Genomic DNA, 17331 nt, shown 5'->3' on the forward strand with positions numbered 1-17331 from the left:
TTACATTCCAGCACAGACCGAGGAGGGGACAAGAAGAGAAGCGAAATATTTTGAGTGCGCTTTTTGAGCTTAATGCTTCAGTGAGCCAGGTTTGTTGCCGTGGTCAGACTCCAGGCTCAGCGAAGCCTGATGCAAACATGCAGCCAAGGAACACACACACACACACATACACACACCGAATCTCCCTTTCAATGCTGGGGGCGATCTATGGCTAACAGGTGGCTCTTGTCTGAAGCCCGAGCCAACAACCCCAGAGGCAGAGGACTACAGTGGGAAGGGGAAGGAGGGAAAGGGCAGATCAAACAGGAAAAACATAACAACTTAAAGGAAATTAGACAGGCTAACTATTTGGTGTTCCGCCGGGCTCGACTAACAATGGGGCTTCAGGAATAGCTTACTGTTCAGTTCGACTTGGGCAGCAAAAGCGGATGTATGTGGAAAGCGGTCGAACTGTTATTTTTAGTGCAGTATTGCTGAGGATGCTGATGGCCTATTTTCTACCTCGCCTGCTCCCTGATCTTAAAGTCAGCCCTCTCGTCCCCCTTTTTTTACCTCGGGGCAACTAGTAACGGGAGGCGTGGTGAGGCTGGGGTGGGCTTCACGCTGCTAAACATTTTTCAAACTGTCACCGCCTTTCTTTTCTTTTTTTTTGTTGCATTAAATCCAATGGGGTGTGGCCGCACGCTGGAACGAAAGCAGCCAACTTGGAAAAAAAAAAAAAGACACCATGTGTGGCTCATTTCGAGGCAGAGTGGAGTTTAAAGTGAACTGTTTTTCAGGTCAACTAGTCACAATAAAGAAATGGCAGGCTGTCAAGCTTGAGGTTTATGACAAGAACCGGCAGCATTACAAGTGGCTGAGCGGCATGAATATCCCTCCATAGTGCTACTCTCCTCCTAGGTGATTAATCTGTGCAGTGCCAGCTCGAAATACGGTCAAATAAAATGCATATAGCAGAGTAAGGTGGAGCAAATGTTGTGGGAGAGGTCTGAGAGTTCAAATACAGAAAGATACTGCAGTTTGTTGTTATGGAAAGAAGTCGCAGAACCCGTTTCCAAGTTATCAGTACACCTTTTTGATGATAATGCACATGTAGGATGAAATATAATAGTTAACCTGGATTCTATCTGCTGCTCTTGTCCAGAGTAACTATGAGCAAATGGGAACGTTTCAACCAGGGAGATACAATACATCCTTTAAACACCTGAAGGTTTAGACGGGCTGTACTCCGGTTCAGACACATTCCTCACTCCTCAACTTGGCTCGCCTTACCTTATGTTTCTTGCCTGGCTCACGCTCCCCGCCTGCCTTATCCTTCTTGTTGGAGAATGTGAATTTGACGTCTCCTTCCTCAAAGGCGTAGGGGTCCACCTCCGGCTCGTGATCGCCGTCCGTTATGGCAGCAGATAGGTACTGGTTCCTCCTGGCTCGATACATCTGAACGCGTTCTTCAGACACCTTCAGCGGCCATTTAGATGTAGACATCACCCTGGGGAGATGGAAAGGCGGTGTTAGACGACCATCAGGTGCAACGGATATCTAATAATCCCAAATGTACGTTCCAAGAGCTATACTATAATTACAGACTCATTTTAAAAAGCAGTCTGATGAGCTAACAAATAACAGCAAAACTAGATGACCCTCTGTTTTAAATTTTGGCACCCGACAGCTGTGTTTGGGCCTGATGCCTCCTGATATATGTCACAGATGCTACCATGTTTATCTGCAGGAACGGAAATGGCAGCAATTGCAAACAGTTCTGACAGCTGTCATGCAGCAGAACTGGATGCATCATGTTTGTTGTCAGACAATTGCATTTCTAGCGGATTTTTACAGAAAACGCCACGGCGACCGCCGCCGCCGCGCTGCCTGCTCACACACTTACAGACACATTTATCCCTTGTTACTGTGACACGGCTCATCAAAATCTCTTATGTGGCTATGACTGTGGCCTACTTGTTCCTTACATACGTAACACGAGACGGAGGGAGGGAAAAGAAGAAAAGCTACTGGCTGGCCTCGGCAGGAGAGGAGGGACTGACCCAACTTATGTGTTATCCCTCCCCATTCACTGCCTCCTATATTTCTCTGTACTTCTGTCCTCTCGTCATGCCTGTCCGGCTCTGATGTGAGGTGATGGTGTGCAGTGGCCTGGGCCAGAGATTAGCTGCCATTCAGAGCTGTGGCTGGGAGGATTACGGCTCACTAGAATAGCCCATCCGAGAGGCTGGCCCCTTGGGATTGCAAAACCCTGCTGATAATTCCTACTACGGCCACCCAGTGGCCTGCTGGTCACTCTCTGACTGACTGCCTGCCTTCACCCTGTGCAAGGCCCCTCGCTCTGTCCATCTGCAATCCTCTTCCATGCTAGCAGCTTTTTCTTGGTGCAGGTCTCTCTTCGCTGCCTGCCAAACTGATAGCCAGCAGACAGTATTTCTTTCAGCTCCAACTGTATTACAATAGCAGAGGTTTTTATCTTAATCTAACCCTGCCATTACTCTTCTGTTCTCCTGGCTCCAGTGTGTGTGAGTGCATCTGTGTGTGTGTGTGTGTTTGGCCTGTAGGAATCGATGAGTAGTGCTGGCCCTGCACATTTGTGATGTATGATGTCAAAAGGGCACATAGCAAGAGATTAACATGCTGTGTGCAGCTAAGCGCTATACCCGACATTCTGAAACTGAGGGATGAGGAAGGGAGGAGTGAGGTAGGGGAGGGATCTGAGAGAGAGAGAGAACAAAAAAAAAGGGGGGGAGAAGGTGGGATTTGCATCATTACTCTTTCAAAACAATTTTTTTTCTGGACTACTGAAAGTGCTCCAAAGCGGCCCGGGGCCACTCTGTAACAGGGGAAGAGGTGGGAGGGCTTGGATGCCTAACTGCTTAGTCAGTCTGCAAATGGCTAAAACCCTTTATTTCCCTGTGTGTGCGTGTGAGAGAGAGAAGAGGGGGCATCGAACAGTGATTGTTAAATGGCACGCGTCACTCACTCTGTGACCGACACCAGGTTGTCCTGTGACGCCGAGGCCTCGTCCCTCAACTTGTCCCCCGGCAGCAGTGGCGTGGGCAGCTCGGCTTCTTTCCTTCGGGGTAGGTTGAATAACCTCCATGGTGCGTGGGAGCTGTCCTCCTCCAAGTTGACCGCTGCGCCCACGTACACGGTGGGCTCAGGAGGCTCGGAGTATGTCGAACCTCCAGGGTGGGAGTGGGGGTGATGGGAGTGGAAGTGCTGATTAAGAGCCTCTGGCTCCTCGCCGCCACCCTTCACCCCGACCAGGCAGGGCTCTGGGGGTGGCTGGTAAAAGTGTTGGCTGTTTGGGGTTGAAGGGTTCTTCATGCCCTCCCCTGACTCTTCGCTTCGCTCGCAGGGGTGGGGGCTAAGTGGTGGAGGTTGGGGGGAGTTGGCTTGTTCCGATGGCCCAGCGCTTACCACCCCGCTGTGAAGCTGGGGGGCTTTTTGGATGGCAGACACGTCTGCAGAGCGTATACTAGTGAATCTTCCTCCATCCTGACCCCTCATGGACAACCTTTGGCCAGCTGTTGTCTCTGTCTCTATTGAAGCATCGTCGCTGGTCAGACTGCGATGATGGAAGGGCGTCTGGGGTCTTTTCTGCTGCTTGTCACCTTTCTCTGGCTTCTCTCCCCCGGCTTTGTGCTTGGTAGGAGGCTGGGAGGGCTGTCCTGCTGACTGAGCTTGGCCCGGGGTGCTGCCTGTTCGCTGCTTCACCGACTTATATCTGCAAGGGAGAAGACAAACAATGAAATATGTTGAGACTATTAGGCAGCGGTGACACTCAGTAAGGCGGCAGCGGAGACAAAGACGATCTATCAAACCACGAGAAGATGCGCAGTGAGAGTTTTTCATTGTCATGACGCACGGAGATCGTGTGCAGCTCGTGCAAAAAAATCTCTGTAAACTCTCACATCTGCTTCTTGTAGAAAACATCAATTATCTCAATTACTCTCACCTGCAATATGGCAGCCTCACTAATTAATCTCAAACCAATTAGCAGACAGACAACAATTAAGTTGCATGAGTGTAAGACTGCAAGGCGTAGTCCACAATTGTTGTTGCACGTTTATAAATTTTCACACTTAATAGCATTCGCATTTAAACTCACGCTCATCTTCTAAAAGCAAAAATATTACATTGTTCCACAATATTCAAAAAACAATAAAGCAAATGCTGAAACAATACCTTGCTCTTAGCTCTACAGCCTGATCAGATGATGCATTACACTGGAATAACACCATAACAAGGTTCTGTTGGTTGCCCTGCTCTGAGATCGCCTGACCTGCCCACAGCCGACCAGAACGCTCCACTTCTCTCACCTCCTCCTGTCTCTTTAGCGTCAGTTATTTATTTATTTATTTTTTTAGCTTCTCCTCTGCCTGGCCCACCACTTTACATTAAGTTGTTGATGAGGATGCTGTGTCTCTTTAATGGCCAGGGTACTTGCGTGTCCTGACAATCCGATGTCAAGATAATCAGGCACACGGAAGGCTCCCTATCTACAAAACAGAGCTAATGGCCATTAAAACTGGCAATGCACAGGGCTGCCCATTTCTGTGTCGCCAAAGTGTTGGGTGGCTTCCAACAAATTAACATGCTCAAGCTGACTGGCCCAATCCACTCTGCTCCCGTCTGCGGTCCAAGCAGGCTCTCCCTCTCTCCCTAGGTGGGGAAAAAAAATAAAAAATCCCCTCGTGCAAAAGGATTCCCCGATGGAAGGATGCCCAAACTTGCAAGGTATCCGCCAATCAAAATGATGTTAAAGCAGTACTTCCTCATTAAACATGATTAAGAATTTAATTTCGATCAATCAGATTGGCTCAGACGCGCCATGTGGAGGGCCAGTCGAGTATCCGGCTTCCTGACAGGACATGCAAGCCTGCGGTGGATGGCTGCTTGTGTTTACATGTACCCCTTGTGAGCAAAGCAGCTGGTTGCAACTGCAGTCGGCCAGGACAGGCGATAAGCTAAAGACTGAAGGACGTGGGAGACAGCTGATTTTCTGTTTAATTCGAGAACGAGGCTCCAAAGACCGTAATTAAATTTTAATGTGATGAACAAGAAAATAAACATAGCACAGCTAGCTGTTCGTGAGGCCGAAAATAATCACACACATGAAATAATACAGCTGCACTGATATAAACATGAAAAGCAAACACAGAAAAGATCACAAACATGTAATGAGCGTGTTAGTATATTCTTGCGGGTGCTTGCAATTCAAATACGAGAGGGGGGGGGGTTCACTGTAGCCTTTCCCCGCCTACGTCCTGACAACGTGCATCAGCTGTAACTTTGCCCATCTGTCCTCGTACATAACAAACAACAGTGACATTTAAACAGAAAAACATGAACTCGTTTGACATCTTTCAAGCTCGTTTGTCAACATCAGGAGCACGCAACACGCACATGCTCCTTTTATTACCGCGGTATCCCTTAAACGCCCCATCAGAGGTCGAACTATTCTTTCTCCCACAAATTATCCCCATCAGTGTGGGAATAAAAATGTCTGACTTACAGAATCAAACAACCCAGCAGAGGGTTCAGTCCCAGCACGGCTGTCATTTAGACAAAATAGTGATAAATTGAAAAATATGAAGAATAATATGCTTGTCAAAGTCTAGACGTGCGGATATTTTGCTGACTGTGTCGCTCTGTGCTCGTGTTCAAAGCTCAGCAGACTCTGTGTAACCTCTCTGAAAAACTCTTTGAGCGCACGTATGACTAATACCTGCACGTACTGTACATGTTCACACATGGGAAGCGACTGACCTGGAACAACTGCAGTATGACCTCTGTGAATGCTCTACGAAATCCCAGGCTCCCACTTTCTCACTCAGCTCCTCGTCACAGGTACCGTTGGTTGCAGCTGAGAACTTCCGCCTGCGGAGTGGACGGGGAGAAAATATTAAATTCAGACAAAATTCTACCGAGGACGAATTGTGACTGTGAATTAGTCACTTCTTCGGCTGTTTTTCATGTGATGAGACACATCCTCTTTTGTTTTTTCTTTTTTAAATATATAATCACAAATCCTAAAATTATTACACAAATTCTTTCCAGCCTTTTCTCCTTCGGTGTACAGTGGCGAATCGTAAAAGCTTTGTGCGCCGGCTGATTTTAATCGCCTTGCTTGAAGCGTTAATATTTTGGTTGACAAGCAAACAGCTAACTCCAGCCGACATTCTGTGCTTGGTCAAGGGGCAACAGATCCCCGGGTTGCTCCCAATGTGTCAGATTGGCTGATGATGAATAACACAAAAAAGACCATGGGACAAAACAGCAAAACCCGTTTCCTTTAATTACTGAAATCATTATTTCCATCTCAGTTTTCTTGGAATTTTTCAGGTCTATATCGGCATAATAAAGCAGCGTATGTGTGAGTGGAAATGCCACCAAAAACCAACAGCGTCGGAGAAAGCGGTATGCTCACTTGTTCTGGGCTCGGTTGATATTGCACTCTTGCCAGACGCGCTCCACCACCTGACTGGCAAGCCGGCGTGGAATCTTGCCTCCATGGTGACTTGTTCTGTCCACGCTGAACGCATCGGAGGATGAAGGCATCTTAACCCACTTCTGGGCCGAGTGAGAGTCCACTGGAGAGAAAAAGAGCACAGGTAAAAAAGGTTGAAAAATAATGAATTTAACGATACAGAGCACGCTTCAGCCCTAAAACTTAACTCTACTTTTTACCGTCTGTCTTATAAATGTAATCTGCGTTTATACCCCTACCTGTCTGTGCCTCCTCAGGCGATGTGGGAGGGGTGAGGGTCACCAAAGACATGGCGGGCTCTCGCTGGGAAGCAGGCACTTGGTGGCCACCCGGGTAGACGGCAGTGCAGTGGGAGGACCCCACAGGGGCCACAACAGGGATGTCTGACTGAGGTACCAGCACAAGGCAGGCTGGGTACACCATCCGCACACCACCTACACGCACAGAAGGAGGATGCTCAGGAACCGAAGCACTCTACGTTTGAAAAAGGGGGCTCTCACAAAGATTAATGATGTACACTGACCTACGAGGACCTCCACAGAGGCCAGAGAGTCATCCTCCCAGTCCATGTCCTCCACCTTGTCCTCCGACACACCCTCCTTGGCGCTGGGGCTGATGGGATAGAACTGGTTCCACTCCTCGATCAGCTTCTGGGTGGGTGGGTCTGACATCTTGAACGACTGGCCAGTGAGTGTCCCGTTGAGGCCGAAAGGACTCAGGATCACTGGGCAGAAGGAAAAAGGACGGGGAGGAGGAGAGAGGAGAGAAAGACAAGACAATGTTGGTGAGCTTCAGGATCTTAGCGCTACATCATTCTCATAACACAAATCCTCCTTCCATCTTCTTTCCTTTACCTATATCCTTTACTGTCTGCACTCCCTTTTTCCTTTTTTATTTTTTAAATCCTTAAACACTGACTCCACATTTTCTGTTCACTTTCTCCTCTTCTTTGCCTCTTCCAATCCTTTCTCGTAAATATCAGTTTTTGCGAATGCCCTTTTCCTCGGTTCTCATCTTCAATTCATTCCTTCCCTCATTGCTTCTTTTAAAGAAATAAAATAAAAAATTCTCTTCATATTTTTATTCTTCCAACAAAACAATTCTTCTCATCTTCATCATCTTTCCGGTCTCCCTCTCTCTCTCTCTCTCTCTCTCTCTCCCACATGCTTTCCGTTCCCTGTCATTCTGCCATCTCCGGCCAAATCAGCAGTGCTCTGACCTTTCCAGAGCACTGCTGGACCCAGCCGGTCCCGGCTGACTCGCCAAATACTTACAGAGCAATCCAGACGCCAGTTATTGGCAAGCGGTGGCCTCTCAGAGCCCATAAACACAGGCTTATAAAAAAAAGAAGAAGAAAAAAAAGGGCCACTCCTCAGCAAACACACTTGACTGCACAGACATATGGGAGTCAAACAGAGAGCCCATCAGTCTGCTTATAGAACAGACCTGCATCCATCAGAGAATGGAGATTGTACTATAAACTAACATGCATAATGCATACATATGAGCACAGAAACCCTATGCATATCAACTTGACATGCATGCATATATATATATACACATGCACGCACGCACACGCTCATACAACCTGTCAGATTGTTATGCATCCATTCCCCTTCTCTGCATGCGCCACATTTGAATGTGGAGTGTGGGTATAAATGGTTCCACGAACAGACTGGCTGGGTGGGTGTGAGCGTGAGGATTAGTTAATGTCCCTCTCTGCACTGCTTTTCTAGGGTGTCATTACAAGACTGGATGGCCTCTGTCCACGCAGGTATTGATTATTAGCTTCCAGGACGGGAGAATGGCGGGAGACGACGTAAAAAGAGAGGAGAGTGGGAGACGGGAGATGAGATGCACCTCCTAAATCTTGCAAATCTCGTAACACTTCAAGTTAAAATCCAGTCAAGTTAAAAAAAAAAAAAGACAGTCATTGAATCAAAGCCCATTTTTTGATACCGTTTATGGTCGGCATTTTATCTGCAATAGTCAGTCGTTTAGCGATTATCGCTCTATATAGTAGTTCTCGTTGTAGAGTCCATCATTCCTACGCATGATTCACATCGCCTTCCCACACATGAGGGATTCACGGGAGAACAATCCAGCACGATCTTATCTCGTTGATAACAGCTTTAATTTCTGCAAGGGAGTAATGGAACAAGACGTGGCTGTTGAGATGAAGAGCCGCACACCTCCAACTCCTCTGCAAGGTAACCGACTCTCCTTGTGTCCTGCTGTTGTGTGAAAAACTGTCACAGCATGTGCGGCGGGAAATCATAGCGCAGTCGCAATTATTATCGACCGACTTCTTTATTAGAACAAGGCGAGTTTGTTTGGTTGATGCGAACAGATACTGCTCCTCTGGTGTGTGTGTTCCTGAAACAAAGTAGCTTGGCTCGGGTCACCCAATCAACCAGGACTGAAATCTCAAGTATTCCAACTTTTAACGGGGGAAGGTTTGAAAATTATTACAGATCCAACATTTCTGGATATTTTTTGAAAAGGTAGCGACTGGCAGGTGGTGGCGAAAGATAAGTAACAAGGTGGTGGAGGCAAGGGCTGTGTTGAGCGTTACACCGGGCAAAGCTCGGTACTTAGAAAGATAATATTCTTCACCCTGTCATATGAACCCAGGTGGCATTCAGAACATTTAAAATGCTGAAACATTTTTCAAAGCGAAAAGCGTGAAACATGTTGTCCAGACACAATGTATCCTGGATGCCCCTCCGAACATCGTTCACCTCAGCCTAAAGAACATACCACCTCAGCAAAAAACGACCCCCGCAGAGGGTAGAACAAAAAAAGGTTATTTATGTTGCAGTACACAACAACATCCAGCTATGGTCGATCATATCAACCTTAATTAAATTCCACCCCGCTCCTTTTCCCGTTCGCATCTGCATTTCTTGCTGCGCGCACACACACGCTCTTAAGACCTGAGGGCAGTTGTGGAAGAGAGATCAAATTCAGCACAATTATGGAAATGGTTTACCGTTTCCACCCCCATCACCACCCCACCACACTCTTCCCCTCCGTCTCTTTTGCCTCTTTCTCCCTCTCCTTCCCCTCTCTGACTGCGAGTCTATCTCTGGCTCCCTGAAGACATGTCAAATGTGCTCAGATCAGTGTAATGGGCTGAGAGTTCATTACATTCACTCTGCGCCCTTTTATGAGGTCACATCCTGGAGAGGTCTGCCTGCCGGAGCGCTCTGCCGCACAGTAAACCAAGCTTGGCAGAGGTGAGGGGGGGGGTGGAGAGAGAGAGAGGGGGGAGGAGATGGATGGATGGATGAAGGGGATGGAAGTCAGCCCTTTCCTCGACGCTATGCTTGGTTAGCCAGGAGGAGATGCACTGCGGCGGTGAAAAGACACACCTGCGTATAAGACACACGGACTAAAAACACACCGCCTGTCCCGGTTGTAAAATACACGCACACACTACGGAGACACGTGTCTGCTTCATTTGGAAGCGATGTTATCTCACAATACACAAAGGGGAGGCGTGCGCCTGCTGCCAATCTCAAGTAGTCCTGAACCACATGACTGGGAGCAGAGAAAGGATGATAATTGGGCGAAAGCAGTCGTTCACTGACCAATAAAATGAGTCGTAAGTAACTATCTACGAGTTGGTGGCTTGGGAGCAGTGTGATCATCCTAAATGACTTCCAAACCTAATCGACATCCCTATAGGACCATGCACGCCGAACTCCAATAATCATTTTATTTTTATCCAAAGCGCTAGTCTTTAACTAGACGTGACATTATCGCCTCCCTTCAGGAGAGCTCGAGAGGCAGTAAAGGGGTTAGCTATACGGGAATTACAGTGGTGAATGGAGGGAGTGATCACTGTTATTACTCTGGTGGGGGGGCGTATGGAGAGGGGAGTACTGAATCACATATATCTAACAATAGATGATAAGGTAAAAAGGAGGGAAAACTTCTGGGCTCGTGTGTCGCTCGACGTAATTTCTGTTGTGAAAAGGAGTAAGGAGGAGTCGTCGCTGGACTCCAGTCAAGCTAAAAATTTTCTGGCAAGCACTCGAGTCTATTCGGAAACACATGGGTTTAAAATGGTGCGCATTATCCAGTCTGGTTCAGGTGGCTTGTTGCTGTTAAGTCAATGACAGGGTCCATTTATGTGACAGCTGCTTGGGATGGGGGAAGGACACAGCTGAATACAGATATTCCTTCACTTTTTTTTGGATACAAATATCGACAGGAACGGCGCGCGATACGAATCATTTTATTCTAATAGCGTTGTTTGGGAAGCCGACTATTTCCTCTCCGCAAAATATGTCAAAATATATATCGTAGTTATTACATTGCCATTTCTATGTGCGAGTGGATGGCAAGCAAACAATGGTTTGGGGATTACATAGTGTCTGGCTTAGGGTGGGGTAATGAATTTAGAGCCTATGATGGAATATCATTAGAGCCACACATTTCTATAACTACGCAACACTATAATTCAAAGCGACTACAGAGGCTTTTCTTTTTTAACTGGCCGCAAGCCAATCTGTAATGAAAGACAGCCTGACAGAAGATTGCATATGCATTATCTTGGCAACAGCGCACACACACAGACACAGAGCACTAATATTTTTATTTTATTTTTAAAATGACACTCCTACACTTACACTGAGCATTTAACATGAACAAGAAAATATTCTTCCCTTCCTTATTTACTTTCGTATAATCCACCTTATCTCCTCGGGGGCAACAGGCTGGGTGCTTTGCGCTCAACAGTTCTTTTGAGTCCTTGAATCCCAGAGATTAACTTGTTTTAATAGATGCTATTTCTTAGAATCACAGGCGGTAAATGTGTGCAAATGTTTTTTTTTTGTTATTTTCTTTGCAGTTAAATTGGCTTCCTGAAAGTGAAAGTAGCTGCAGCACGTACGCCAGATCTGATTAGTATTGGGCACGTCATGTCACTGGCTTTTGTTTCATCGGTCGGAGACGAAGGAGGACTTTGACTCCTCGCGTTGTCCCAGTGATACGCGGTGTTATGATTCAACCTATCAGAGGCAAACTTTTACAAGTTTAGCAACTTTAGAGTGTTAAAAAAAAAAAGAAACAACTTCTCTCTCAGCCAACAATACATCATTATTCTTATTTTAGAAATTTAGCTTGGCAAAGTCAAAGAATGTGCCGCTGGTTTTTTACCGTTTTAAAACCTCAGACAGATGTTATAAATAGTGCCAAAAAGAAATTTGTTCCCAATTTTACACAGATTTCGCGTCAGACTGTGCACAGCTTGGTACATTTTCAATGATTAGGTTGCTACATGTCGTCAAAATAAATAAATCTTTTGCTGATTTATCACATTTAATCACAAAGGAGGATGCTGCATATCAATGTTTCTCTTCAGCTGACCAAACATTTTGAATAAAGTTACCAAGCCCAGTAAAAACAATAACACTACCAGTACTTCTGGCCCGGCTGCTTCAGTGCACAGGCGTGTGTGTGTGTGTGTACAAACATGCAAATGTCACAGGGCTTCAGCTGATTTCAGGCCGTTCAGTCTCGGAGCAAAGAGTTAAAGAAAAAAGAAAAGGCGGTAGTATACTGTCTCTGTTTGTTCATCTGTCACACGCAATGTTTCAACCCGATGTGTCTCGTCGTAACTGTGAGGCTTGAGGATCAAAGACACATTATAGCAAGCACTGCTCATTTGTTTATCACAGTTTTTGTAGTTAACATGTGGGTATGATGTGTACCAGCACATTTGATAATGTCCCAAGGCAAACTCGCCACATAATTACATATCAAGACAACATTACACTCGCTATTTATTTCTAAACCGGCTCAAAGGGGGGATGCATAATTCACGGTGGATGCAGTGTTTCGCTGCTGTCATGTTTGCTTCAACTTGTTTCAGCTCTTTTCAACTTTTTTTTTGGACTTGGAGACCCACCTTGGAAGGGGCTGGACGCCTGCTGAGCAAGAGTGAGGTGTTCCTCCGTCAGATGGTAGACAGGCTGGTGCTGGTTGATCTCCACACTGGTGCATACGTTGCTCTCGCCATGCAAGAAGAAAGTGAAGGCGCAGGATAGGTGCTCGCTGTGAAAAGAAAGAAAGAGAGAGAGATGAGTCGTTTGGGATCTCGCTACTTTAATATGCACCTTTGAAAAAAGAAGTGCTGCTTTTGATGAATAACTCCAATAGAGTGCAAGGTGGAGAAGTGACTGCTGTGGTGGGGGGGAGAAAGGGAGCAGATCAGATAGTCTAGTTCATGTTCCTTTTCTTTTCACACAGAAAGAAAAAGAAGGGTTGGCAAGGAGTGAAAAAGTAGAGAGAAAATATGATTATAAAAGCCTGTCTCTCTTTTTTTTTTTTGTCTCTCCTCTCACTCATATTCTGCTTCAACATGACAGAGACTTTTGATAGGAAAGATGAAGCCGGAGATATATATACAAAGGAAGTAAAAGAAGAAGCTACTAATCCGTGCACCCTCTGGTGATACAAAGATGCATTATAAGCCCGTATCGAATTTTTCTGATGGCTATATCCTGATATTGCTACAGACAATAATGAAGCATCTGAAACGCTTCCTCCCGGCGTCATGTTTAATAGTAATCCCTTTAAATGAACGGCACATATGGGTGGGGAATTTGAGTTTAGAGACGGCAAGTAAGTGAAGACAGCGGCGCTCACAGGTGGCATGTGTGTGCGAGTGTGTGCGAGTGTGTGCTTCTATCCGTTTAGTGTGGATAGCACTGTGTGTAAAACAAAGGGGCAAGCCCTGACTAACCCTGGCTTTTCCAGCCAATACGCTCAGCTCCAACAGTACCTTCTCTCTCTCTCTGTCTCACAGACACAGACACACGCTCACAACAGCTCTTCAGCTTACAACAACGCCTGCCTCTGCCAGTCTGACCTCAACGGCACGCAACAAAAGTGACAAGTTGAAGAAGAAACGGAAAGCGAGGATGAGGCAGACGGAAGGGGAGAGAGGGCAGAGCAAAAATGCAGACCATTGTCTGCAGGCTTTCCTCTCTCTCTCTCTCCTTCTCGGCCTGCTGTCGTCTAAACTACAAACACGCACAAGCGTAGAGAGCGCGAGGAGAGAGAGACAGCGCAAGTGACGGATGACCAAATGAAAGAGGACGCTGCGAATTTGGAAGTGGATCAAAGAGGGTTGCCTCCTCCGAGGATTTGGTTAAGCAAATATCAGTCTTCTCTCCCTGTCTCTCTCTGGCACACCTACTCTGCAGAGGATTAAAGAGAAGGAGCAGAGAGGGAGAGAGAGGGAGAACTTCAAGAAGATAATACCACCTACGTAGTGACGAGATGCCCTAAGCCCCCCAAGAGCTTGACATTCATCTTACACCTTACTCTGTGAAAATGAGGTGGTGCTAGTTTATATAGTCAGTATGTATATGTAGAATATTCATATTCTGCAGCTGGAAGCAGGTAGAGAGAGAAAGAGAGACTTGGATATCCTTGGCAGAACTGCCAAAACATGCACATGTTCAAGAATTAGACTGCTACTGCCATGAAATTTAAGGACAGGTTCAGAGTCAGAGGTGGATGTAATCATTCCTCCAATTCACGGTGAGCAAGGAGCAATCTCCAGCGTAAAGTCATGATGGACAAAACCCACATGCTTGCCCTGTAAAATAATTAATTCTTAAGTTTATCTAAGGCTTCAGCAAACTGAGCTGCTGGACATTCAGACAGAAAACTCGGCCGTGCACGCTGTAGGTTGGCAAACGCTGGTACGAGGTTGGCAAATCAAGCAGGTTTTCTTCCAAAGTTAAGTGATCTTTGAACCTTTATTGGATAGTAGCACCTGGAAAGTGACAGGAAGATGTGTGGAGAGAGAGAGATGCAGCAGGGGGGCTTTGTACATGGGGTGCACACTAAAGTTTTTTCAGTGCAAATTTCCCTCTTTGCTTCAACACACACTGCACTCTGAACACCCACCAACTCAGACTAAAGTTCATTTTAGCCTAAGATAAACGTTTGAATATATTTTTTCACAGGACGGGAACTGTGGACTTTGGCCTCCATCCTCCAAACTCAACATTTGAATTTGAATTAAGCCAAGGATCACTTCACAACCAATATGGACAGTGGGAATAAATGTATCCAATAACTCTGAAAATAAGCCTGAATAAAAGTCATAAACCACACAGTCTGCACTGTAAAATTCACAGGCTATTCCATCCGAACACGTTGTATTTGTACACAATGATTGAAACACAGTATCTGCATATGACAAATACACGATACAGCACAAAGACTGAACAATATTTGCTCAAGTTTCCAGTTCAAACAAATATTTATTTCAGTTTATACACGGAAGGAAAGTCGCTCTAGACAAATATGAGTTGAACATTAGAAATCAGGCCACGCATGTGTGTTTTTAGTGTGTTTTCTGTTGTACATACAAACTAACTAAACTCTGAAAGCAAAAAGGCGCCTTTGTTTCCAAAAGTGTGGCTCAAGTAGTAAATTACAATAGGCTCCTTTGACTGCGGTACATGTCTGCAGAGTGTGTTGTGTAAAACACCCTCCGGCCCGGGGCCCATGGCATGTCATCAAACCACCTGGAGGGTGTGTGAGAAATGGGCGAGTAGAAAAATAAAAAGGTGGGGGCGGGGTTAGGATGGCAGCCAGGCGTGAGTCCTACTCATTAGCACAGCATGGAGCTGAATACTCGAAGCAGAGGCAAACTTGGACTGAGAAAGCCGAGTGTTTTTTGGAGATGGATTTGTTAGTTAGCCTGTCAGGCGATGGGAATATTGTTATCCGTGTTGTCATTACAAGAATGTAGGAGCTGTCCAACAGGCCATTCTGCTAATACTGCGTATTGATGCACAAGGAAGGAACAGAGACTCGGAGAGTAGAGACGAGAATGTGTTGTTGTGTTCTGCAAACGTCAGACGGGACTGCAGTGTACCGTTCTCCTCTCACGCGCAAAGAAAACCTGACACCACACATTCACACCCACATCTGTGTTTTTGCAGGGCACTTGTAAGCTTGAGGTAGAGGGCTGCCATCTGTGGCTCAACACAAAGAAGTACAACCCGACGCTCGCTCGCATGCACGCACACGCACGCAGCATCAGATTCAAATCAATTCTTTACAAATGTGATTGTGCAGATTGCTCCGCCGGCGTCAGCTGATAGGTTAAGAAGATTATCTGACATGCCAGCTGTTGGCATTAAAATTGTCACATGCCAACTGATCACATTACCGTCCAGTAGTGATTAGAGGACGACTTGTCAGATGTGAAAATATCACTTTACATGTGTCAAAGTTCGTCTGCTTATATATAAACAACAAATTTGCAGTCGAGGCGTTTTTTTGCTTTCCTCGGATCACATGAAATCTGGAAGCGAACCTGTACGTCGGCCTCATTAAAAAGTTATTTTTATACACTATTGACCCGACCCGAAGGCTTCGAAGACTGCGCAGCAGAGGGGGTGACTCAAATATCGACAGGTGCTTGGTTAGCACTTGGCCCCGAGTAAACAGCTAAACATCAACAAAAACAACAACAGCACAGAGAGTGTCCGCTGTCCTGTCCACACGCCGGCACGTGACACACACACACACCAACATGCAGCGTCGTGCCAGATTCGATACTTCTGCAAACATCCACAACACACACACGCACACACCTCAGCATGTGGGCCACACATACACCGGCAAACAACAGCTGGTAAGCATGCTGGGAAAGTGTGTATGTGGTAGCTGAGATTAGGTGAGCAGGTCCAAAAGTAGGCACGAGGAAGCCAAAACACTTATTTAACAAGCATTTTTCTATCATCATAGGCAGGTTTTGATTAACAGAGCATTAAAAAAAAAAGGTACACTTTTTATTATGGTGATCATTTTGTAGTAAATTCCTTGTTGTGTCGATAAGGATAGATAACACTTTGGAAAAAATATGCTTGTTCGCCTCCTCGCTGAGAGGTAGATGAGAAGATGGATACCACCCTCGTGTCTGTACAGTAAACATGAAGCTACAGCGAGCAGCCAGTTGGCGTAGCTTGGCATAAAAACTGAAAACGGGGAGGAGGGGATACAGCTTGTCTGGCTCGGTCTACAGGTAACAAAATCCACCAGGCAGCACCTCTAAAACTCTCTGCTTAACACATTATATCTCGTTTGCTTAACGTGTTCGAGTGTAGGAACAACTGCGCTTCTGACGGGCGGTCTGTGTCTCGCCGGCGAATTCCTGAAAGGACAGAAGTGTCTCAACTGCAAATTAAAAAATAAAAAAGTAATGAAATTATGTCTTCATTTAAAAAACATTTCTTACTTTGCCTAAGGGTCTCCAGGAAGCCCCCGAGGGGTCCTTACTCTTTGACTGTCTGTTAAAGTTTGTCAAACCTGCCTCAAGACTCGGGTTCTCTGGGATTTTAGAAAGTCATCCCCCCTTTAGCGAGATACTGCTGCTTGTACTTGTAAAAAATAAAAAATAATAATAATAAGGCCAAAATCCAAGGCCAGTGTTGAGTGCCACAGAGAAAATGAAAAACAAAAAACTGCATGAATGTGATTAAAACACCACCTGTCAAGCAGCACTCCGTGCATGAGCTAATGGACACAGAAATCCGTCTTTAAAGGAATAAATATTTTTCATCTCACTTGTTTGCTCGTTCATTAAAGGAATTAAATGCATCATTTTTAACAATGGGAGAGAAAATATGAGACGCAGCTCGGTTAAACACTGAGTTTAACGGCCTGGCTACTTGTCAGAATCGCATGTTTATTAGCTGAATGTGTGGGATTTGATTTTTCATCTCCATCTCTCTCTCTCTCAGTCATGTCGAGATAGAACGTGAAGTAGAGAGAGGGAGGGTTTGCCGTCGTAG

The 17331-nt window shown here is 45.9% G+C and overlaps 1 protein-coding gene across 1 annotated transcript in view; it reads right to left on the bottom strand.

Moving 5' to 3' along the window:
• The window catches only part of med13a (mediator complex subunit 13a), a 66230-nt gene that overhangs the window by 18562 nt on the left and 30337 nt on the right, over nt 1-17331 (bottom strand). The window contains exons 4-10 of the mRNA XM_010748994.3: nt 12417-12562; nt 7023-7223; nt 6739-6933; nt 6440-6602; nt 5779-5889; nt 2987-3733; nt 1273-1489 (exon numbers count right to left, since the gene is read on the bottom strand). Of these exons, the coding sequence (XP_010747296.1) occupies nt 1273-1489; nt 2987-3733; nt 5779-5889; nt 6440-6602; nt 6739-6933; nt 7023-7223; nt 12417-12562 (1780 nt within the window). The remainder of the gene's footprint in view (nt 1-1272; nt 1490-2986; nt 3734-5778; nt 5890-6439; nt 6603-6738; nt 6934-7022; nt 7224-12416; nt 12563-17331) is intronic.

The sequence above is a fragment of the Larimichthys crocea genome, chromosome XXII (assembly GCF_000972845.2).
Source record: "Larimichthys crocea isolate SSNF chromosome XXII, L_crocea_2.0, whole genome shotgun sequence".
NCBI classification, from domain to species: Eukaryota; Metazoa; Chordata; class Actinopteri; family Sciaenidae; genus Larimichthys; species Larimichthys crocea.